Genomic DNA, 26,620 nt, shown 5'->3' on the forward strand with positions numbered 1-26,620 from the left:
TCCCAACTGATCTGGGCCAATCCAGAGCAAGAAAAGAGATGGTGACCCAAACTTTACAGTAAAAGACTTTTTTCTTCAAGTAATTAATAATGACATCTAGTAAAGATTGCCAAAGAAATACAGATTTTCAAATGCTGCAAACAGCAACATGTTTGGCTCATACTTACATTTTTCTCAACAAGCCTGACTTGATGGTCAAGTCTATTTCTTGCAAAGAATGTCTGAAAAATACAGCAACAATGGAATTACTATTTTAATCACTGCAGAAATACAATTACAGCTATACATAAGACCATGTAATAAGACATCTTTAAGAACTACTGCAACTACTACTAACAGTAAGTACAAGACCAAGTTTTCCCATGCTGATAATGCATGGTGTCCTCTCAGGTATGTCACTGACTAACTGAACATGTACTTCAGGGAGCACCTGATGATTACAAGTTGTGTTAGTGAAATGCTGTGCCAATCAGAGAAGGAAAAATTGATGACACATTCAAGAGAACATCATGCAAGACAGCGGGTAAAAAAACTGTTTATTTCCTACACATAATAATTAAAATGAAACATGTTATGAAATTTAGACTCTAAAACATTTAAGGTTTTTAGGATATACAGAAAGCAAATGGAAAACTGTCCATGGTATTTCAATGGGAAAGCCAACTTTCAGATTATATGTACACTAAGGTTAAAATGAGTTTTTCAAAGACAGGAGTATCTCTTAATTGTATTATTACTTGAATTGCAACAGTCAACAATTTGCAAATAGTCTCACTGACAACAGGAATAAAACTGTTTGTAAGTAGGCACTCCCTACCATAAACTTGCCAATAACAATTCCCACTCCAGTTAGCCTGGCCACCCACTGAGTGTGTATTTGGTAGACTCATTAGTCGGCCAATCGCTCAAGCTCATCCACTGTAGCCAATTAAAGACACAGAATCAGCCACCAATTAATACAAGTGACCTACATCATTAAATTATCAGGAGCAAATACATGTCTTGTGAGACAAAGTGTCCAGTGAAAAGAAAGGAGTACTGGCTGAAACCTACACTAACAAAGTAACCTATACTTCTGTGATACCTGCGCAGTGCTCGTGCAGGTTTTCAAGTGTTAAGTGAAAAATGGTCACTGCTGGTAACAAAGCTACATGACTGGAAACAATAGCCTACAGACCTGTGACAACAAAAGAGGTGTTGCCACAGAGAGGTATTCAAAACCTCATGCACAACTGGTCACAGTAGATAAGTGAAGCAACCATCCAAAGACCACTTTTAAGTGTCAGGGTTCTTCTTTCATTGTACGGACTACAGGAGAATTTCGTCACTAAGATGAAGCACAGGAGGGCAACAGGAGAAAATGTTTTGACTCTACAGGTTGGCCACAGAAACATTTATAGCACCATCACATAATGTACACAAAGCATAAAGGAAATGTTTCGTTTATGACAGTGTGCAGTTATCTGTGAAATATAATGTGTAGATGGCCACAGTCTGCATATGGTCGGTTTTATTTGGATCAAAGAAGTGTATCTGTTGCATTTTAATCAGTGTATCTTGAAGAAAACTCTTCTTCTCGAAAAAACACACTGCTCCCACACAGGATGTAGCCAGAACATTCACTGCTCAATGATCAAGGAGATATACTGAGGGATAGGACTGTGATAGGTACAGCTTACTGTTCTTCATTGAGAAGAAATTGTTGCAATTAATATCTAAGTGCACATTTTCTGTAATATCTAAGTGCATGTTTTCTGTCAACAGGGGCACTCTTTGAAGAACTGTAGGAGACCCATGAGAAAGTTACAGACACTGTCTTCATAGGCAGCAACTGTAGCTGACAATATCACTTTATCCTTTTGTGTTCCAAGAAATAGGTCACCACATGATAAAATCTTTTTGAGTGATCAGCCAAGTGGTGGTGTCATCTTGCTACAATGTTTCAATGAGTTTCATACCCACCACCTTTAGGTAGAGGATCACGTGAAGATGATGATTATGAAGTTCACTGAAATATTGCAACAAAACGAGACCATAACATGTTTATATGCTCCTCAGCTTCCATAAAAGGTAGTTAAACACGGAACACCATTAGACACTAGTAGCAACAAGTACCCAACTGGACTGAGTATGTTCAACTAATTCCATTTCATTGGGATCAATCCTTCAATCAGCCATATTCACCCTAGTTAGGCATGTGAAATTGCTGAGCAAATACACTGATAAGCCGGAACATTATGATCACCTTTAGAATGGATAACAGCAGCAATGTGTCGTGGCATGGAAGCAATGAGGCCTTCATAGGTGACTGGAGGGAAATAGCACCACATACGCACAAACAAGTCACCTAATTCCCGTAAATTCCGGGGAGGGGGCAGTGAGTTCTGACACTGCATTCAATCACATCCCAGAGGTGTTCGTTCAGTTCAGATCTGGTGAGTTTCTCAAACCACTCCATCACACTCCAGGCCTTGTTACATGATGAATTATCTTGCAGCAAAATGTCACTGCCATTGAGAACCATGATCATCATGAAGGAGTGTGTGTGTTCTGCAATCAGTCATGGTGTCTTGCATGAGCTGCACTGGACTCATGGATGCCCACGTGGATGTTCCTCAGAGCATAATGGAGCTGCCACCAGCTTGTCTCCATCCCAGAGTACAGGTACGAAGGAGCTGTTCCCCTGGAAGACGACGGATTCACACCCTCCTATCGGCAGGGTGAAGAAAGCATCGCGATTCATCAGACCATGCAACACTCTGACCCTGCACCAACATCCAGTGCCAATAAGCACTTGCCCATTTCAGTCAAAGTTGCCGGTGTCATGGTGTTAACATTGGCATATGCATACCACAGTTTACCGCCTGTTTAACCAGTCTGCCCAGCCTACAACATTCGACATCTGTAATGAGGGGGGTCACCCAACTCCATGTCTGGACATGGTTTCACCACATGTTGAAGACACTCACCACAGCACTCCTCAAACATCCGACAAGTCGTACAGTTTCCGAAATGCTCAAGCCAAGCCTCCAGGCCATAACAATCTGCTGTCAGTCAAACTAGATAGATTGCAAGCCTTCCCCATTCTACACATGGACAGCTTGCTCACTGATACTATATGCACCCTGTGTGTGTCTGACTAGCAGTCATTGATCGCCAGGCCATACTGCTGTCACTTAGACGGGCTTATATTGAGATTAGGTCAGTGGTCATAACGTTCTGGTTGATCAGTGTATGTTTCCAGTGGATGACCAGCTTTTATCAGTTCAAGAGCCAGCTCCAGATTGTACTTTTAAATAAGGCTGGTAATGATTACACCCCTTCTGCTTCCAATAACATTTTCGAGTGCACTCCTATTCCAGAGGATCTGTCATAAGATAGCATGACAGTAGTGTGTTACAGACCATTACCAGTGATTTTTGAGTCTAGGTATCAATTATCATGCAACCGTCTATTAATATGTTGCAACAATCACAATCTAAGAGCCATCTATCACCTATCAGGTTCAAGACATTGATTTACAGAACATTACTATCTACTTCACAGTTAGGGACTGATTCTCAAATTCTATTTAATCATGACCCTTAATTTCCCCCATCATTACCCCCTCAGACTGTTATTTATGTTCAGATTCTGCTCCAACTATGTCCTTCAAACATTGCGCTCTCCATCTTATCCTCTTAAGGTACAATTGCTGAACTTTGTCTTTCCAATGATTTCCACAACAACATTGCAGTAGATAATTTATTTTCCTTAACTTACTACAATACTAATTTCCTTATCTCAAGAAAGATACTATGCATTTCCCATAAATCTAACATATCACCCTTTGACCTGTAAATATATTTCTTCATTGCATATATCAAGGAAGGAAAGAAGGAAGATTGTAAGATTAGGGTGGGTTTAACATTCTGTTGACGTCGAGGTCATTAAAGATGGAGCCCAAACTCAGAATATTTCAACAATGGGGAAGGAAACCAGCTGTGTCCTTTCAAAGGAGCCTTCCTGGCATTTGCCTGTAGCAATTTACAGAAATTACAGAAAACCCAAATTTTGGTGGCCGGACATGGATTTGAACTGTCGTCCTCCAAAATGTAGGACCAGTTTGCTACCCAATGTACCATCTTGTTCGGTCTGCATATATGAAACATCTCTAATGTGATGATGACCTTTGTTTATAGGACCAAATTGCGCAGTTACTGGTCAATGGGATAACCAATTGTTTTCCATTCCAGAATACCAGATGTGGCAGTGAAATGCGAGGCAGGTCCAATGAGAGAAGTGGTAAGTAGGATGCTTGGGTTTCTGATCTGCTGTGGTAGTAGTACAGTGGCTGTTTGTTTCCAAGTATCTGGGCAGAGAGAGGGAGAAGCATGCCCCTCACAAGGTCTGTGGGGAAGGAGACTCCGCTCTTGCGCCCCCCCCCCCCCCTCTCCCGTGCACCCATGAAAGTTATTTAGAAAATGTCGATGCTGGTAAGAGAGGCTGCTCTAACAAGGGGAGGCCGCCAATTGTGAAATTCAGATTCGATTCATACTGCGCATAATAAAAGCTCATGGCCAGAGGTGTAATGTGGCAAAGCACCAAGATGCACTTCTCAGCCGGCAATCAGTTGCAACAATTATGCATATAATAAGTTGTTGAAAGTCGTTTGTCGTGGAAAACTGGCGACTTCGAACATCGTTATGTTTTCCGCAAACAAAGTTGTATTTCACAAATGTTATTAACTGTCTTCATAATGTTAACCACGTATAGTTAACGGAAGACGTAGAAACGATATTCTGAAACGAATACGTATAGCATAAGTCAAACGTTCAAATTAGAATAGAGACCCCACGAACACAAATTTGCTGTGGCAGGTATGAAATATAAACTCCGTTACTCACTCGTTACACTTGAATGACAGATGTTGAATGGGCCGAAACGAGCCGCCGCATAACAGCGTAGTTGCCTGCTAACTTCGAAAGAAGGTAGATGCGGTCCCTAGCACAACTTATAACATTGTCGAAAATCAGTGCGGATGGGAGAGCTTTGGTACACCGTGTTAAAAAAAACGGAAAAATGGAGGCAGTACAATTGGAGACCGATCCGCCTTCACCAACATGCATAAGCAATTCATTAATAATATATATATTAATAAAAAAAATTGCATGGCGCGAGATTTGATCCGGCGACCTTCGGATTACGAACCCGAGCGCTTACCGCTGGGCCACGACGCTGTATAGAATTATTAATCGTAAAGAGTATTTCACCGCAACGGTTTCTTTTAACTGTCGATTTTCTCGACAACGGCTGAGAAGTGCATCTTGGTGCTTTGCCACATTACACCTCTGGCCATGAGCTTTTATTATGCGCAGTATGAATCGAATCTGAATTTCACAATAGGCGGCCTCCCCTTGTAAGCTGAAAATGGTATGTAAGGCAGTGTCCAAATACAGTTCCTTCTTTTTGTTGACCGAAGTGGCACATCTCTTATCCATAAATTACTTTATTATTTTATTGTGTAGATGACAAATAATTTTTATACTGATCCCTCTAAGGTATTTATATTACTTACAAATATGGATTTAATATTAACCATAAATTTTACTTACTGGCCAGTCACCGCACCATTCATTTTCTAAAGGAATGTAGCCACAGCAGGTGGTCACATGAAATCCAAATTTTTCAACATAAGAAACATTTTCCTCCTGTCCCACAAAACCTTGTGACGCCTTTGTCTTTAGTTCACTGTTATGTAAATGCAATCTGGCCAGTTGTTGTCCAAGCTGCTTTGAGAATTTGCTTAATGTTTTCATGTCAACATACTCTAAAACTAAGACAGATCCACCACGAGGATTGTCTAAGACCACAATAGGTTGCGGAACACGCACTGTATTAGTTGCTGCTATATTTTTAAGGCTCTCTAATTCACCATCAAACATCAGTCTCGCCTGCACAGAAAAAAGGAAGAACACCAATAAAAAAGAAATTTGCACAGGCTTTTTCACTTAAAATCAACAGTGTAGAAAAATATGTCATAATTATGAAATAAATACGGCTTTAAGATGGAGGAAAGAAGATTAGGTTTAATAGCCCATTGATGATTAGATCCTTAGTGATGGAGCACAATCTCAGACTGTAGAGGGATGTGGAAGGGTAATGGCCATGTCCATTTCAAAGGAACCAAGCTCATTTGCCTTAAGCAATTAAGTGAAACTTAAAGTTACTGCTTTAATAGAGTACGTAAACAATGCCAACATGTTCTTAATCAGAGAGAGACTATGGTTATTACATAGAAAATATTCTGATAAGCAGCAAAGTATAATGAATATTTTTCATCTGCACCACTTGGCAGACAGGAGGAGAGAGTTTGTTGAACCTTATAACTACATAAAGGTGAGAAAATTCGATTTTTTTTTCCTGTCCATCTCAGTTGCATTGATTACTGGTTTCAGGCTGACATACTCATTCTCAAACCCCACAACTTGCTATTAACCATAATTATTCATAAATACGGTGCCAAATGTGTGGCTCCTGAAGAGGGGCAGCAGCTTTTCAGTAGTTGCAGCAGGGGCAACAGTCTGAGTGATTGACTGAACTGGCCTTGAAACATCAACCAAAACAGCATTGCTGAGCTGGTAGTGTGAACGGGTGAAAGGAAGGGGGAAACTACAGCCATAATTTTTTCTGAGGGCACGCAGCTTTACATAAATACAAAATCAAATAGGGGTAATACAAGAGTAGGTTAGATAATGAATTAAAAAATAGGAACGCAGATACACTACTATGAGCAGGATAGTGAGCGCATTATTGTAGCCAGAATAGGCACGAATTCCATGCCTACCACAGTAGTACAAGTTTATATGCCAGCTAGCTCCATAGATGCTGAAGTGATTGAAGAAATACGTGATGAGGTAACAGAAATTATTTAAATCATTAATGGAGATGAAAATTTAATAGTCATGAGGGACTTTAATTGAATAGTGGAAAAAGGAAAAAAAGGAAAAGTGGTAGGTGAATATGGACTGGGGATAGGCCCCACAATTAATGCTTTCGGCCATTGGCCTTTGTCAACAATTGACACATATACGCGCGCACGCACACGCACACACGACTGCAGTCTTAGGCAACTGAAACCACTCTGTGAGCAGCAGCACCAGTGCATGATGGGGGTGGTGACTGGGTGGGGGTAAAGAAGTGACCAGGGCGGGGAGGGGGAGGGATAGTATAGTGGAGGTGGCATACAATGAAGTGCTGCAGGTTGGACGGAAAGCAGGGGAGACATTGGGGTGGATGGGTGGAGGGGGGCGGAGTAGCGGAGAAGGAGAGAAATAAAAAGACTGGGTTTGGTGATGGAATGGTGGCTGTGTAGTGCTGGAACAGAAACAGGGAAGAGGCTGGATGGGTGAGGACGTGACTAACGAAGGTTGAGGCCAGGAGGATTACGGGAATGTAGGATGTATTCCAGGGAAAGTTCCCACCTGCCCAGTTCAGAAAAGCTGGTATTGGTGGGAAGGATCCATATGGCACAGGCTGTGAAGCAGTCATTGAAACTGAGGATATCATGTTTGGTAACATGTTCAGCAACAGGGTGGTCCACTTGTTTCTTTGCCACAGTTTGTCTGTGGCCATTCATACTGACAGACAGCTTGTTGGTTGTCATGCCTACAGAGAATGCAGCACAGTGATTGCAGCTTAGCTTGTAGACCACATGACTGGTTTCACAGGTAGCCCTGCCTTTGATGGGATAGGTGATGTTATTGACCAGACTGGAGTAGGTGGTGGTGGGAGGATGTACGGGACAGGTCTTGCATCAAGGTATATTACAGGGGTATGAGCCATGAGGTAAGGGACTGGGAGCAGGGGTTGTGTAAGGATGGACATGTATATGTGTAGGTTCAGAGGACAGTGGAATACCACTGTTGGAGGGATGGGAAGGATAGTGGGCAGGACATTTCTCATTTCAGGGCATGACAAGAGGTAATCGAAACCCTGGCAGAGAATGTAATTCAATTGCTCCAGTCCTGGGTGGTACTAAGTTACCAGGGAAATGCTCCTCTGTGGCCAGATGATGGGACTTCAGGAGGTGGTACGAGACTGGAAAAATAAGGCACAGGAGATTTGTTTTGTTTTGTTGTGCCTATCTGCAACTCAGCATCTCCGCTATGTGGTGAGCAGCAACTTTCTTTCTCATAATATTGTTACATTCCATCCTCAATTTTCCATTGTTTGATAAAAGAAGGTTGTACAAATGGAAGATACCTGGAGACATAGGAAGGTTTCAGATAGATTATATAAGGGCAAGACTGAGATTTAGGAACCAGGTTTTAAATTGTAAGACATTTCTATGGGCAGATGTGGACTTTGACCACAATTTATTGGTTATGAACTGTAGATTAAAATTGAAGAAACTGTAGAAAGGCATGAATTTAAGGAGATGGTACCTAGATAAACTGAATGAACTACAGGTTGTAGAGAGTTTCAGAGGGAGCAGTAGGGAACGATTGACAAGAACAAGGGAAAAGAACACAGCAGAAGAAGAATGGGTAGCTTTGAGAGATGAAATAGTGAAGACAGCAGAGGATCAAGTAGGTAAAAAGACGAGGGCTAGTAGAAATCGTTGCTTATTTTTTCGTAGTTCCACACAACTTCTTCCTGTTTTCTCGATTGATCTGTGTTCAGTTTTTCAAGGCCTATCCACTGTGCCAACTTACAACTAAATCTGAGGGGGGTGCGATGGGAAGGTTCCCTTGTTAGAAGCTGGACAAATTTACATTTATAGCATTTGTAGACTTAGAGAAAGCTGTGGACAATGATGACTGGAATACTCTCTTTCAAATTCTGAAGATGGCAGGGGTAAAATACAGGGTTCAAAAGGCTATTTACAATTTGTACAGAAACCACAGGGCAATTACATGAGTCAAGGGGCATAAAATGGAAGCAATGGTTGAGAAGGGAGTGAGGCAGGGTTGTAGCCTATCCCCGATGTTATTCAATCTGTATATTGAGCAAGCAGTAATGGAAACAAAAGAAAAATTTTGGGTAGGAATTAAAATCCAGGGATGTTTGCCGATGACATTGTAATTCTGTCAGAGACAGCAGGACTTGGAAGAACAGTTGAACAGAATGGACAGTGTCTTGAAACAAGGATAAAAGATGAACATCACCAAAAGCAAAACAAGGATAATGGAATGTAGTCGAATGAAATCAGGCGATGCTGAGGGAATAGATTAGGAAATGAGACACTTAAAGTAGTAGATGAGTTTTGCTACTTGGGCAGCATAATAACTGATGATGGTTGAAATAGAGAGGATAATAAATGTAGACTGGTGATGATGAGGAAAGCATTTCCGAAGAAGAGAAATTTGTTAACATTGTGTACAGATTTAAGTGCCAGGTAGTCTTTCTTGAAAGTATTTGTATGGAGTGTAGCCATGTATGGAAATGAAACATGGATGATCAACAGTTGTGACACGAAGAGAATAGAAGCTTTTGAAATATAATGTTACAGAAGAATATTGAATATTAGGTGGGTATATCACGTAACTAATGAGGAGGTACTGAACGGAATTGGGAAGAAGAGAAATTTATGGCACAACCTGATTAGAAGAAGGGATCGGTTGGTAGGACACATTCTGAGGCATCAAGGGATCGCCAATTTTATACTGGAGGGAAGCGTGGAGGGTAAAAATCATAGAGGGGGCTAAGAGATGGATACACTCAGCAGATTCAGAAGGATGTAGGTTGCAGTAGTTACTCATAGATGAAGAGGCTTGCACAGGATAGAGCAGCATGGAGAACTGCATCAAACCAGTCTTTGGATTGAAGACGACAACAAGAACATGGTGGCAAAAGACACAAACAGCTTCTGCACAGCAAAGCATACAGTGGGTACCAAGTACCCTCACTCATCTTAGCCTATGACTTGCAACAGACACATAGGCTAGGATCAATGATGGTAGTTGTTGCCCACTGTATACTTTGTTGTGCAGAAGCTGTTCATGCATTTTGGCACCATACTGTATGAATAATTACGGTTAATAGCAAGGTGTGTGGTTTGAGAATGGGTGTGTTAGCCCAAAACCGGTAACCACAACAGCCAAATTTTATATCAATGCAACTGAGACGGGCAAAAAGATCCTTAATGTGGAGACCCTCAAGGGTGTATTACAAATCATAGTTAAACGAAACTACATAATACATACTTACACATAAAGATACATTCCTTTCACAGATCCTAAGTCAAATGGTTCTCAATGAAGTAGAATAAGCCCTTTTTCTAACAACTTAACTTTCACACAATCCTCCTGTCTGAAGCCCTCTGTACCTGACTATCTCTTGGGAGATAAGCTTCTTAGGACTGGTAGGCTAAACAGGCATGGTGTGTGGAAGTCCGCATTTATATAAATACAGTTCAAACATAAAGTCTTAAGCCCACTGAACCCTAATCAAGACACACAGGCATAATTCACATTCACCAAAATCAGTCTGTAGAGCTGCAAGTTCTTAACTGATGTCTTATATTAGCCATCAAAACCCAGCAAAATGATACCCTTCCAGTAGAAACTACATTCACTTCAGTGCCAATAGCAACACATCACCATAATCACCATATACGGGACATGAACATACTCCCCCTGCAATAAACATGATGGTTTCATTGCAGCAACATGAAAATTCTTCCATTATAAGCCACACACCAAACACAGCACAGATACACTCATTAATGCATTGTTGGTGATTATAATTGCAACAACTTGAAAATGGAGTTCAACAGACATCAAATTGACACAAAGTGTACTACACATTTGAGTATGCAAATGAATAGATTTCAATGCCACCACAAAAAGTAGTAGCAGTAATGCCATCTACTTTCTGCATTTAACGAAGGTAGCACAAACGATTTGTCATTCAGAAACCACATTTGAATGTTGGCTGTTAGTAATAAAGTCTTGTTAGAAGGAGAAATGTTTACCAGCAGGTATCAGAAATCGACAGAGGGTGTCTCATGGCTAATCAAGACTGTGATCAGCTCTTCTGCAATACTGTTACTTGCATTGGTTGGTTTCACATGACCACGAAATTGATGGTGAACCCATCAATTTCGCAGTCATGTGACACTCTCCTGAATGGAGAGAGATATTCAACTCCATGCACGTTCTCAGCAGCCCCACATGAATAGCGCCTAAGAGGATCAGCATATTGTTCATTTGGCCACACAGGACCGTCCAGCCATCAATGTAACTTGTGTCAGGAAATGGGCTTGTTTGCATCCAGAAAAGTATCCACATGGACACTGCAATGATGTCTTGAGCACCAAGGAAAGTAAACACAGCAATCATTGTTTGACTTCCCTTGACACAGCAACAAAAAAATGCTTGCAGAGAGTTGTGCACCCAGCAACACTGGATGCAGAGTGGCATCACATCGTCTTTTCAAATATGCCCCAGTTCCGAATAAAGCATCATGACGGACATATCCGTGTATCGAGTCTTTGAGGAGAACAAAATCTGCCTGATTGTATTTGTCATCATCACATGGACGCAGCACCTGCCATGATGGTATGGAGTGCCACTGACTACAAAACTCTATCACCTCTGTCTTGCATATCCAGTAATTTGAACAAATGTGTTGCATGTTAAGGACAGTGGCTGTGTAAAATTTGCGAGATTTCCTTAATTTTATACTTCAACGAAACAACATGTTGCTCATGCTGTCCTGATTTACCTCAGAACGAGGATATCTGACTGTCACCTTGGCCAGGACATTCTTCAGATCTTCACCCAATGGAAACATTTAGTCAATGGGTTGTGAGAGACTGGCATGCCACCATTGCACAGCAGTTACAATTAATGAGCTCTGAAGAGAACTGAAGCAGCACGGAATGACATACTTGTGACTGTTATAAAGCTCAGTTCAGCGCAATGACCAGCTCAGTTAGACTTATTGCTGCTGCCAGAGATGGCAGATACTAAATTTTGCACCCTCTTTACTCCCAAATCCTCTACAAGTTCAATCATGTGTTTTTCCTAATTATACAGTATATCCACAATACATGAAATTTTGTTATTCGTTATCCTTCTGGGTGTTTCAATTTTAATGACTATCTGTGTAGAGTAATCGCAACAATAAAGATCAACAAAGAGCTACCTGTCAAACTTCAGCTCTAGCTCTATTTCTCACAGCCCTCAAAGCTCAAATCAGGTTGCATATACACTGTGTCACTATGACAGTGGATTGCTCAGCAGTCCGAAGGCACCAAACAATTAGAAAGCCCAAAACAGATGGCAAGATACATGAACTTATTGATAAGCTCATGGCCCTCTACAACAAGCATGCTCCAATATGTACAATCAAAGTAAGAAAAATTTCTACCCCTCAGTTGACAACTAACTTAAATCAAAGGATGTACAATAGGGATGCTCCTCATAGACATTTCAAGTCAAATCTTAAGGCTGAAGGCCACAAAGTACAGAGGAACATCATTTTACATTCTCTGATTTTAAGTTTCTTGCAATTCTAAACCATAAATTTGTAGCCCCTATGAAAAACCCATAAGGTCAATACTAAAAATTCCCCGGTTTTACATTTCTTCCTCATAAGGTTAACCTCAATTCTAAGTTCATACTCAATGTCTCACTCGACTTCATCCCGTTTCCTTCCTACTGACATTTGATGTGACTGAATGTGTTATAAGTGGAACAAAAGACAGATGGTTTGCACGACAAATGATGGTGGAGCTCAGGGAGTATTTTAGGTCATTGTGGATAGGGGAGTCATGAGAGAGGAAATGTTGACGTAATCCTTGTTGACGTAATCCACAATAAGTGCTGCCAACACAACTTGCAACATTTAGCTTCACCACACAATTACGATACAACTACTGCTAGTTTGCAGTGGTAATGGAAAAACACGACAGTCAACATGAAATGTTTCGGATCAGGCCAATACGTAATGAAGGGGTTCAACCACCAACTTTTCTATGCCACGTATAACTCAGTCTCATCTATTTGTGTGTATTTCTGATGTACTGTATTCAGCAACAATACCAATCATCAATCTTTTAAATTCAAACACTGAGTCTCGAATAATATGCTCGGTCATAATCGAGGAAATGTCGCCCATTTCTGGGTAGTGAACTCTTATTGGCTTGAGACTTGTTCAATCATCCAATAGCCAATGCAGTCACCACACCACAATAACACACATAAATTGAGCTTGCCTACTCTAAATGCGGTAAGAGGAGAGTGGCCCTTCAGTGACGGGAATGCAGTTAGGGGTGAAAGCATTTTTTGAAGTACTGAAAATATATACTTTTCGTACAGATGATGTGGTACGACAGGGATGTCACACAGAAATAGAACAAGAGTTTTGCGATAGCACATTTTAACGACTTTCATGTTCAAATCTGACACGATACAGTTGCAACAACTACATACACTACTCACATATATACTTTGCACCATACAAACCACACATTGTAGATCGTAAAGAATGGCAGCGGTGATGGAGGGCATGAAGCAAAACTATAGCACCTAAGCTTTCTATCAGATTTACATTTTACACAGCGTACAAAAATTCAGAGCTGACTTCTAATAAGCTTGTAACATCAACTGGTGAAGTAAACTCTTCTTCTTCTTCTTCTTTTTTTTTCACGTCTCCATTTCTCTGTTCAAGCCTAAAATAACACATTAATGGTGGTGAGCATATGAAGGGTGGCGGCTCGCAAGAAAAGCATTAAACAATAACATTAATGGTGACAAAGATCGTCATTAAGCATATATCTGCATTTTTGCTTATGGTTTACCACCTAGCTGCTGTGATGTTTTGGTTCAATTCAATGTGTTCATCAATTTTTGCTTTTTCCTGGATGAGCACAAAAGATGATCTTTCAAAAACACGTGTTTTGAACATACAATTTGTGGTTGTAGCGTGTCGGAAAATAGCTTGACTGGCTTGTACCCAGATATCAATTTCAATTTTTTCATGAGTTTTTACTTGCTGTTACACATCTGATTTTTTAAGAAGTGATGAAATTTATCACCACAGATTATTGTACAAACATTGCTTTGTACATTTAATTTCCTTCATGTAGACATATTTTATACAAAGTATTGGAGAGGACTGCAATTTTTAATCAAATGCGCCAATTAAATTTATTTTTGCTTGTTTTGGGGGGGTTTTAAAAATTTTTTTTCGATTCTGCATTTTCCTCAATTTTGCGTTTTTCAAGTCTGGATCACATGAAAATGTAAAATTGGCATGAGTAGTCAAAACTCTAGATGGTTAAACTAATTATAAATGCTTGTGTGCATTATATCCAGCTACTCCAAGTACTTGACTATTTCAATGCTGCATACACCAGGTTATGGCAACTGCAGCCAAATAGTAAGAGTGACGTCCAGTGTTGATAGAAAGTGCTGGTTTCTTTCCCGTTACACACAAAATTAATTTTAAGATGTAATTTTAGGTGCCCCTTTGATAGAGTGGCCCCAATTTGGTCTAGTACAATATTTGTTTTATTGCTATGTATTTACATGGACAGTAAAACATTAAGAACAACCAGAAGTTGGCTGCTACCACTGTGCAGCAGCATTGGCCAGATGCTGCTGGAGTACTGGTTATTCATCATGTTTTAATGTTGCTGTTAATTCTCACCAATAAAATGAATATCACACACGACTAATTTCAGACTGCTCTAGTGAATGAACAGTATGTGGTTTGGGCTGACTTCAGCTACATACTACAAAAACGAAATTGATAATATTTACTGAAACACCAGAGAAAATATGCCCGACAACTCCTAGAAGGGAAACCCTATATGTGCCTGCCTTTTTTTTCTTTCACTATCTATGATTCTCACAAAAAGACAAAATAAAACATTTCAGATTCTCACTGAATACTAGCTACTGCTGGCTTTACATGACCTGGGAGATTTGCTCCTCAATTTGGTCCTATGTAACTAGACATGTAAACAAAATAAAATAATGTAGTTCTCTATAAGTAAATAATACCAGTACAGTGCAGATGCTGAGTTGTGACTCGGCATCTCTGCTGTACTGGTATTCCGACACCGACCATTCCTGCTGTGATAACCTTTCCCATGAACTCACCACATACTTCACCACAACATCTATCAAAATATACAAAGTTATAGGCAGATAAACTCAAAAACTTTCTCACTGTTTATCAGCTGACTTCTGTATTCCATATATGGGCAACCACCAACAAACTAGCGGAACTTATGCAAGGTGTGTTCAAAAAAAGACCAAACTTTTGCTTATCACATGTTTATTGCTCATTGAACTACATTTTAACACTGTCCCCCTCAAAGTAGTCCCTGCCACACACAATACACTATTTCAAACATTTCATCCATTTTTTTGGAAAACCTCCTGGACTGCACTTTTCAGGATGGAGTGCAGGTTGCTTGTCCTGAATCTCCTCTATGGTTTAGAAATGATGTCCTTTCATCATGGTCTTAATCTGAGAAACAGGAAAAGTCTGCTGGGATAGGTCTGGAAAACAGGGTGGATAGGGTACAATGGAAAACTGATGGTCTGTCAGATAGCTGTGGATCAGGAGCAACACGTGAACCAGTGCATTGTCATGATGCAACATTCACATCTGGTTTTTCCACAATTCGAGCCTCTTTCTATGCACAGAATCCTTCAAACACACTAAAATTTCCATTTGGACTTCCTTGTTTGCCATCTGACAAGGCGATACAAATTCCTGATTGACAATGCCTTTGCAATCAAAAACCACTAACAGTATCACCTTGATCTCTTACCGACTTGTGTGCTTTTTTTGGATGAGGAGAGACTTTTTGTCCACCCACTGTGACAACTGCACATTTGTTTGTAGTAAAATTTCATACACACATATTATTCTTCAAGCATTTTCCTTGTTACTAATCTGACAAACAGCTTGTGCACATGCTCACTGTAGCACAACTAAGGGTCACATTGAAATGAGGCTAATGGCAGTTTGTTCTCTACAGCTCCCACTATTGCACTCAGTAGCCACAGTGTTCTCCCTCTGCCAACTGATGCACTACTTCAAAATTTAGGCTGTTTTCGAATGTACATCATAAAAGAAAACAAATGACTAGCCCATCACAAGAATACCAAGTACCCATTAGCTGAACACAAACTACAACACAAGTCAAGGGGACTGAGTGCCAATATACCACAGGGACCAATTGGATCCTCCTACCCAGTACCAGTACCCCAGAACTCCTGAGACGAGAACTTGCTTTCAATCACATACTGTCTGCCCACCATGATCTTATATGCAGATTCCATTATTCTAATTCCCCTCTTCCACATACACATACAAGTTCCTTCCCCCCAAGTTATCAGTTATCATTTTGTCTTATTAAGAACCCTCCCCTCCCCCCACCCCAACCTTTAACGGCCCCACCTCTCTCTCTTTCTTCTTTTCTATCTATTCCTTACACATGGTTTACAATACTCTGTTCATATGCCATTTTCTTTTCTAATCCACTTGTACTTCTTCTCCATCTCTCCTTCCTATAATTTCTATTGAAGCTGCTACAATGTTAACAGATTTACTACATTTGATATCCAAGTCTGTTGGATACTTTTTCTTTCATCTTCGGCTCTTTTCTTTCTCATATTCTTCCTTATATTGGACAGGTCCCTGTATCTAACTGCTCCCCCCCCCCCCCTCTCCCCCTGCCCTTGTCAAAAGAAACTTCTGTTCCATAGAGCCATAGTAAAGAGACCTTAAAAATGCAGATGTCAGAGAATAAGAAGACATAACACAAGTTTTTAAAAAAAAAAAAACCTTATCTGAAGCCACTTCCATGGATCCCAATGGAAATGATCCCCAGAGATGTGGAATAAGTCAAAAACATCTTAAACTATTCTCATATATGAAGTAATACCAAATTTCTCACAAAACATGTAAATGTGTAATATACACATGCATACAGTAATTCTTAAGCTATTGCATCCGCACAACATTAAAGAGAAAACAAATGCATGACAATTATTTACACTTATCGCATAACTGTGCTGAGGAATGCAGTCAGATTTTACTAAACACTCGACTTATTTGATAAAGTGGCTGCTGGACAGTTATTGAAAATGAATGTTCCCGAATAATCGACAGCTTTCTTGACCAAAGTAAGTGACTGGAAGCAGTAGTTAGTTAAAAAGGCCTCTGTACGGTGTTATTGTGTTCGCACCACAAGCAATTTATGTTACACAGTTTTGGATTCAGGAAACTTTACCTTGACTTGATGAATTATCTAAAAAATTATTATGCATGACATTATGGAACAAAAGTAAGAGAAGTGTGGAAGCTTTTTTACTTTCATAATACCTATGCCTGACAAAACATCCACATTGGTATGGCTTTGAGATAATCATCTTGCTGGCATTGGAAGGTCCTGTTAACATTTTTTTCCCATGTTTACATTTTAAATTTGAGTTTTTAACTCTGCTTTCTGCAAAACAATTAATTTCTTTCCCTACTTACCCAAACATCTTCTGATACCTGTGTGCCATAACATGTTTGGGTAAAAGAAAAATAAATATATTGTGTTCTGCAGAATACAGAGTTTCAAAACCCTAGCACCCAAATTCACATAACAATTTGTTTAGATGCTTCAGGTGTTCTCCGTTTTTCTCCTACAAATAACATTTATTATAAAGTTGCAATCTCAAGAATTTAACGGTGTTAATCTCTTCTACCTGCTTATCATGTTTTAGGCATATACTGGATAGAAATCACTTACAAGCTCTGAACTGCAAACAATGTCTTTCCAAAGTTTAGTGACAAGGAACCATTTATTAATGTTCATGACAATTTCAATAGCTGGCATTTCTAAAATTATACTTGAATTGTTATTTACTGCAATGTTTGTATCATCTGCAAACAAAATAGACTTGGTATCTGGTAAGTTTATTGACGACTTCTCAATAACATACACAAGAAAAGATAAAGGTCTTGTGGGACCCACATATTGTTATTCCCAGATGCGTGATGAACGACGGTTTAATACAGGACTCCTTCCTATTAACAACCCTTGTTTCCTGTTTGAGATATACAATTTGAACCATTTACAAGCATTTCCTGTTTCATTGTAGTATTATAATTTACTTGTGAGCATACTGTGATTTACACTCAAACACCTTTGACAGATTGTAGCATATACCAGCTGTTTGTAATTTACTGACTAGTAAATTAAGTACATTCTTGCAGTAAATGTAAATAGCCTCTTCAATATCGGACAATTTAAAAATCAAACTGACTTCGATAATTTATTATTTGCAGAAGTCAAAAAATGGAAAATCCAGGATGGAATGTGACAATGCAATATATCCTACGTTCCCAACCCTCCTGGCATCTGCCTTCATTAGTCATTTTTCTCACCTGTCCAGCCCCATCCCTGTTCCCAGTCCAATACACAGCCCCCACTCCGCCAATGCACCCAGTCTTTGTACTTCTCTCCTTTTCCGCAACCCCCCCCCCCCCCCCACCTCTCCCCTGCCCTCTGTCTGCCTCCCGACTGCACCTATGTGCCCTATCATCTCTCCACCTCGTCCTTGCACACTCCCCAGCAACACCTCAATGTCCCCCAGCCCACCCTGCTATCCTTCCCCCTCCCTGCCCCCGCATCCTCCTTACCCCCACCCAGTTGCCACTGCCATCACTGCTGTAGCTCGCAGTGTGGCTTCAGCTGGCAGAGGCTGCAGTTCTTTTTTTTTTCCTTTTTGTGTGTGTGTGTGATCTATTTTCGACAAAGGTTTTTTTTTCCTTTGTGTGTGTGTGTGTGTGTGTGTGTGTGTGTGTGTGTGTGTGTGTGTAATCTATTTTCGACAAAGGCCTCATTGGCCAAAATTTGATATTGTGACAGTCTTTTTATTTGCAGACAGATGGTTATGTCTTTTCTAAAAATTTTAGAGCAATGTGGCAAAAATGAAACTGAATGGAAATTTGGCAGTATTTCTTTACTCTTCTCTTAAGAGTTTAACTAAGACGTATTTCAACCTACTGGCACATGTTCCAGTAATAAATTATAGGTGACACTTACAACTTAATGTTGTTGTTGTTGTAGTCTTCAGTCCTGAGACTGGTTTGATGCAGCTCTCCATGCTACCCTATCCTGTGCAAGCTTCATCTCCCAGTAATTAAGCAACCTACATCCTTCTGAATCTGCTTCGTGTATTTATCTCTTGGCCTCCGTCTACAATTTTTACCCTCCACATTGCCCTCCAATGCTAAATTTGTGATCCCTTGATGCCTCAGAACATGTCCTACCAACCAGTCCCTTCCTCTTGTCAAGTTGTGCCACAAACTCCTCTTCTCCCCAATTCTATTCAATACCTCCTATTTAGTTATGTGATCTACCCGTCTAATCTTCAACATTCTTCTGTAGCACCACATTTCGAAAGCTTCTATTCTCTTCTTGTCCAAACTATTTATCGTCCATGTTTCACTTCCATACATGGCTACACTCCTTACAAATACTTACAGAAACGACTTCCTGACACTTAAATCTATACTCGATGTTAACAAATTTCTCTTCTTCAGAAACACTTTCCTTGCCATTGCCAGTCTACGTTTTATATCTTCTCTACTTCGACCATCATCAGTTATTTTGCTCCCCAAATAGCAATACTCCCTTACTACTTTAAGTGTCTCATTTCCTAATCTAATTCCCTCAGCATCACCCGACTTAATTCGACTACATTCCATTATCCTTGTTTTGCTTTTGTTGGTGTTCATTTTATATCCTCCTTTCAAGACACTGCCCATTCCGTTCAACTGCTCTTCCAAGTCCTTTGCTGTCTCTGACACTAGCTCTTTTTAGCTTTAAAGATTTTATGGGGGACATTTCTTTTACTGGTGTAGTGAGGGTCAGTCATATTCACATTACCATAGCTATTCATAATAGCTGGTCTGAGGTATATCCATGGCTGCATATACTGAAACTGACACCACCATCTTTTCAGTAATAGTAATTAAAAGATTGTTTAAAAGTTTTGTAACATTGCTACTCTGTTGCCAATGTATCATTTACTTTTAATGCTATCTTCTCCTCTTCACCTCTGTTTCTACCAGGCCCTCCATCATTATATTCCATGTTTTTGTTGGGGCTTCAGACTGAGGAATGGTTTCATGCAACTCTCCACACTACTCTATCCCACGCAAGCCTCAGCATCTCCATATAACTACTGCAACCCACATCCATATGAACCTGCTTACTCTGCTTCTCCCTTGGTCTCCCTCTGCAATTTTAACTCCAAAACACTTCCCTCCAATATTAAATTGACGATTCCTTGATATCTCAGAATGAGTCCCTAACTTTTCCTTTAGTCAAGTTGTGATAAAAATTTCTTTTCTCTCTATTTCTGTTCCGAATCTCCTCATTAGCAATGTGACCTATGCATCTAATCTTCAGCATTCTTCTGCAGCACCGCAATTCAAAAGCATCTATGCTCTTCTTGTCTGAACTGTTCATCATCCATTTCACTTCCATATAAGGCTATGCTCCACACGAATACCTCCAGGAAAGTCTTCCTAACATCTAAATTTAAATTAGCTACTCACCAAGTGGTGGCAGAATACTTACATAGAAGACTGTTGTGACTGGCAAGCTTTCGGAGCTGGCAGCTCCTTCTTCAGGTAGAAGGGTTGATGGGGAAGGAAGAAGGGTTTGGTTTAGACACAGTGATGACATCTTTACCATATGGACCCCCCACGGTGAGGCTGACCTGCTAAAATTCCTGGAATCTCTGAATACCTTCTCCCAATTAAATTTCACATGGTCCTATTCTGAATTCCATGGCACTTTCCTTGATGTTGATCTCATCCTCACCGAAGGCCAGCTACACATTTCCGTCCAGATTAAACCTATCAACAAACAACAGTACTTACATTTTGACAGTTGCCATCCATTCCATGTCAAATGATCCCTTCCATACAGCCTTGGGATCTGAGGCTGCAGACTCTGTACAACAATACACCTCCATTCTCACCTCAGCCTTCACCGTACGTGATTACCCCACCAGCCTGGATAAAAAGCAGATTTCCCAGGCCATCACATCCAATCACGGTACTACTGATCCCTCCACAAAACAGCAATTTCCTAAAATCATGCCCTGAAATGATATCCATTCTGTCTGAAATTTTGCCCACCACACCTAGAATAGCTTTCTATCACCCTCCCAATCTCCACAGTATTCATGTCAGACCTTATGCTCCTTCTGCACCCATCTGCCTACCCTATAGCTCCTACCCCTGTGACTATCCCTGCTACAAGACTTGCCCTATGCACCCACCTACCACCACCTATAATAGCCCTGTAACTGGCAAGACATATACTATCAAAAGGAGAGCCACGTGTGAAACAACACGTCATATACACGCTAATGTGTAAACACTGATCAGCCTTCTACATTGGCATGACTACCAACAAATTATCAATAAGGATGAATGGGCTTGGGCAGAGGGTATATACTGGCAACTCGCAATATCCTGTTGCAGAACATGCTCTACAACATGAGATTCACGACCTTGACACCTGATTCACCATATGCGCCATCTGGATTCCTTCCCCCAGACACCAGTTTCTCACAACTCTCCAGGTGAGAAGTAGCACTACAACATGTCCTTGGTTCTCACCACCCACCTGGCCTTAATTTACATTAATTTCTTCCATTTCAGCTTTTCCTCACTGTAACTATTCTTTGCTTCACTCCGTTTTAGTTTTCTACATCTTTCATTGTCTTTCCCGTCTAATTTTCACTACCCTCTCCAACGTACAATACGCTTAACTTCTCTCGCTTATTAACTCGTGCATAATGTTTTCGGTAGTAATCTCTGTCTTGCATATTACCCTGTCTTCCACATTTAAGCTCTCAGGTTTTCAAATCTCATCCGATGCAGTCCCCAACAATCAGTCTTTCCTTCTCGTCCCATACGGCAAGTCTCCCCTGACCCATGGTTGTGGGTGACTTTCCCAAAATCTACCCGTTTTCCTAGACCTCTCCAGTCCTTTTCCTTCACCCTTCTGCCTCCCCCATCAACCCTTCTGCCTGAAGGAGCCATTGGCTCCAAAAGTTTGCCAATCACAACAGTCTTTTATGTGTTCTGCTGCCACTTGATGAGTAGATTTCTTTATCTATCCAATGAAATAATTTTATCAATAATTGATTGTTTTCGTTGGTAAATTTAAATTAGATGTTAATAAATTTCTCATCTTTAGAAACATTTTCCTTGCCACTGCCACATTACATTTCATATCCTTTCTACTTTGACAACATTAGTTATTCTACTACCCAAATATAAAAACACATTACTACTTTCAGTGTCTCATTTCCTAATCTAATTCTCTCAGCATAGCCTGATTTAATTTGGCTACATTCCATCACTCTTGCTTTGCTTTTGTCAATGTTCATTTTATATCATCTTTTCAAGACACTGTCCATTCCATTCAATTGCTCTTCCAAGACTTTTTCTATCTGATTACAATGTTGTCAGCAAAACTCAAAATTTTGATTTCTCCTCCCGGAACTGTAGTTCCTTCTCCAAAATTTTCTTTGGACTGCTCTACTGCTTACTCAATGTACAGATTGAATAACATTGGGGGCAGGCTACAGTCCTGTCTCACTCCCTTCTTTATAACTGCTGTCTGGATCCTGTACAACCTGTATGTAACCTTTCGCTCTCTGTATTTGACCTGTGCTATCTTCAGAAATTCGAAAACTGTACTACAGTCAACATTGTCAAAAGCTTTCTGTGTGTCTACAAAAGCTATAAATGTAGGTATACGTTTAATCTACCGTATAAGGTAAGTCATAAGGTCAGTATTGCCTCATGTGGACCAACATTTCCCCGAACCCAAATGGATCTTCCCTGAGGTTGGCTTCTACCAGTTTTTCCATTCTCCTGTCAATATTTTGCAACCATGACTTATTTAAATGATGAATCAGTCATCTCTGCACCTGTTAGCACATGATTGCGTTGGATTGAAATTATTACATTCTTCTTGAAGCCTGAAGGTATTTCCCCCATCTCATAAATCTTGCATATCATGTGGAATAGTTGCAGACACGCCTGGTTCCCCCAAGGACACCAAAAGTTCCGACATAACACCATCTACTCCAAGGGCCGTGTCTTGTCTTACGTCTCTCATTGCTCTGTCAAATTCTTCTTCCAAAGGGTCTGGTCTTGTCTCATCTTACGTCTCACACTGCCCTGTCAAATTCTTCTTGCAGAGAGTATCTCCCACATCACCTTCATCGACCTCTTCTTCCCTTTCTACACTTCTCTTGTATAGCCTTCTACACATTCTTTCCACATTTACCTTCTTTTCTTAGTACTGGTTTTCCATCTGAGCTCTTGATATTCATTCAACTGCTTCTTTAAAGCTACATTTAATTTTCCTGTAGGCAGTATCTATCTTTCCTCTAGTTATACATGCTTCTATAGACTTACATTTTTCCTCTAGCCATTCCTTTTTAACCATTTTGCACTTTCTGTCACACTCATTTATTATATTTATCTTCCCTTTTGCTTGCAGAATTTTTTTTTTTATATTTTCTCATTTCACCAATTAAATTCAATATGTTCTGAGATATTTAAGAATTCCTAAAAGGCCATGTCTTTTAACTATATGGTAATCTGTTGCCTTCACTATTTTGCCCCTCACAGCTATCCATTTGTCTTTTACTGTACTCTCTTCCAAAGTATTAGTCAATTGTTGCCTATGATACCTTTAGAACTCTCAACAGCTTCCAGTTTTTTCAACTTATCTGTGTCCCAACTCCTCAATTTCTTACCTTTTTGTAAATTCTTGTTTTTATCTACAGTTCATAACAAACAAATTATGCTCGGTGTCCACATCTGCTGCTGGAAATGTCTTACCTTTTAAAATCTTGTTCTGAAATCTCTGCCTTACCATAATATAATCAATCTGAAACTTTCCAGTATCTCCAGGTCTCTTCGATGTATACAACCCTCTTCAAGATTCTTAAAGCAAGTGTTAGCAGTATTTACATTATGTTCTGTGTAGAGTACTACCAGGTGGATTTCTCTTTTATTCCTTCCCCCCCCCCCCCCCCTCCATGTTTTTTCATTCCTCTTCCTACTGTCAAATTCCAGTCTCCCATCACAATTAAATTTCCCTCTCCCTTGACTATCTGAATAATTTCTTTTATCTCATCATACTTTCTTTCAATTTCTCCATCATCTACTGAGCTAGTTGGCATATAAACTTTTACTAATGTGGTGGGTGTTGGCTTTCTGTCTATCTTGACTATGATAATGCATTCACTATGATGCTCACAGTAGCTTACCTGCATTCCTACTTCCTTATTCACCACTGAACCTACTCCTGTGTTACCTCTATTTGATTTTGTACTCACCTGATCAGAATTCCTTTTCATCTTGCCATTGAACTTCACGAATTCCCACTATATTTAACTTCAGCTTATCCATTTCCAATTTTCTAATCTACCTACCAGGTTAAGGGCCAGGCCAAAGAATGCCTGTTTTGTTTTTCCTGATGATGACATCCTTCTGAGTAGTTTTCACCTGAAGATCGGATGAGGGACTATTTTACCTCTGGAATATTTACCCACAAGGATGTCATCATCAGTTACCATACCAAGAGCTGCATGTCTTTGGGAAAAGTAACAACTGCAGGTTCCCATTGCTTTCAGCCATTCGCAGTACCAGCACAGAAAGGCCATGTTGGCTGATGTTACAAGGCCAAATGAGAAAATCACACTGATTGTTGCCCCTGCAACTACTGAAGAGGCAACTGTCCCTGCTCAGGAACTATGTTTCTCTGGCCTTCCCATAGGTCCCCCTCCACTGTGGTTGCACCTATGGTACGCTATCTGTATTCCCGATGCATGCTAGATACTCCTCTTCGGCAAGGTCTGTGATATGCCTCCTGCCTTTATTTTGTTACCCAATGTGACTATAATTTCATTGTAATGCATTTGCTTTGATGCCTGTATTACTGTCTTCAATATTTTGCATTGTGTCTTATAATGAGGTATAGGATTAACATCAAGGCTGTTTCTTTCAGTTTTCTTTTCGTCTTCTGAAACACTTGTACAATACTCTTTTCTTGTGGTCTAATCTAGTGTACTTTTGGGGTTAAACAGCTTTCAAATAAGGTTAATATCTTGTTGATAAAAGTTTTGTATTTTTCATTTATGTCTTGAGCACTGCATATGTTACTCGAATTCATGATTTTGCTGAGTTTCCTGCAGTAATCAATTTTTTGTTTACTGACTGCCCTCCTGAAAGATTAACATTTAACATAAGGAATTGCAAGTCATGGTCTGGGAGGCCAATGACTTTTAATTTTGCAATATAATTTTGTTTGTCAGTTCTTTCTGCAAAGATATTATCAATGGCTGTTTTTGAGCTAACTGGGAAGTTTACAGTAAGGTGTTAAAATTGAATGATAATGTTACTGACTGCAATAAATTCTTACGGGAAGAGTTTTTAAGAGAAACTGTATCATAACATCTGCACTTATGATTCCTTTTATTTATTTATTTTTACTGTTAAATAGAGCTACAGAGGTTCAAGATGATTTGTAAACGGATTAAAATTATCTGCAGGTAGTCAGTGTGCACTTACTGTTGTAAAGGATATATTTTGAAATACATTTTCTGTTTCAGATGCTTCCATATGCTGCTCTAAGTAATATTTATGAAAGTTTATGTTCTCACATTTCTGACAGTTCCTGATGAATTGGGTAACAGTCATCATCAGTACAGTGCTCTTTGAAGTCGTGATTGCATCATGTTAGAGCTAAGTGAATTCAAACACTGGCAAATCATTAATGCTTATACAGTGTGTGCTTCCATAATCAAGGCAGCCAAAGTGTTTGCTTCAGGAGGTACTATATTGAAGATTTATTCCACATCCAGGGAAACCAGAAAAACATCCTCCACTAAGTCCCAACATGGACGAAAGTGTGTGCTGAGTGATCATGACAGATGTTCACTGAAGAAGACTGTGATAGAAAATAAGAGGATGACAGCTGCAAAAATCACCACCGAACTGAATGTCGCACATGTGAACCCTGTCAAATTCAAAACAATATGGAAGGAGCTCTATGTACTGGGAATTGCAGGGTGCATTGGAATTAGAAAATGACCCTCCAGTGATGCAAATGCTCATACACAAATATGTGGTTCCAAATCTATAAAACCAGGGCTATTGAGCAATGGAAGAAAGTCATTTGGATGGATGAGTCTTGTTCCACACTGTTGCCAACACCTGGCCAAGCTTACATCTCGCATACACCATCTGAAACCTACGATGCAAAATGCTTACTGTCATGAGTGAAATACGACAGGGTCCAGTGACGATTTGGGCAGCCAAATTGTGGAAGTCCATGGGCCCTGTGGATACTCTGCAAGGACACATTACTGCCAAGGATATGTGACCATTTTCATTGATCAGACCCATCCCATGGTACAATGTTTGTTCCTCAATGGTGATGCCGTGTTCAAAGACAACAGGGCCCATGTTCACACAGCTTGCATCATCCAGCACTGAGCACGACAAATGTCACATCTCCCTCAGCCACAGATCTCAATATTACTGAGCTTTTGGGTTCTATTTCAGAGAG

General features: G+C 40.0%; 1 protein-coding gene across 3 annotated transcripts in view; it reads right to left on the reverse strand.

Moving 5' to 3' along the window:
- The window catches only part of LOC124799048 (ketosamine-3-kinase-like), a 49,455-nt gene that overhangs the window by 10,303 nt on the left and 12,532 nt on the right, over window positions 1–26,620 (reverse strand). For all 3 annotated transcript variants that reach the window (XM_047262603.1, XM_047262596.1, XM_047262589.1), the window contains 2 exons: window positions 5,595–5,933; window positions 168–221 (listed from right to left, as the gene is read on the reverse strand). In XM_047262603.1, the coding sequence (XP_047118559.1) occupies window positions 168–221; window positions 5,595–5,924 (384 nt within the window). In that variant the 5' untranslated portion in view covers window positions 5,925–5,933. The remainder of the gene's footprint in view (window positions 1–167; window positions 222–5,594; window positions 5,934–26,620) is intronic.

This window comes from Schistocerca piceifrons, chromosome 1, assembly GCF_021461385.2.
Source record: "Schistocerca piceifrons isolate TAMUIC-IGC-003096 chromosome 1, iqSchPice1.1, whole genome shotgun sequence".
Lineage (NCBI taxonomy): Eukaryota > Metazoa > Arthropoda > Insecta > Orthoptera > Acrididae > Schistocerca > Schistocerca piceifrons.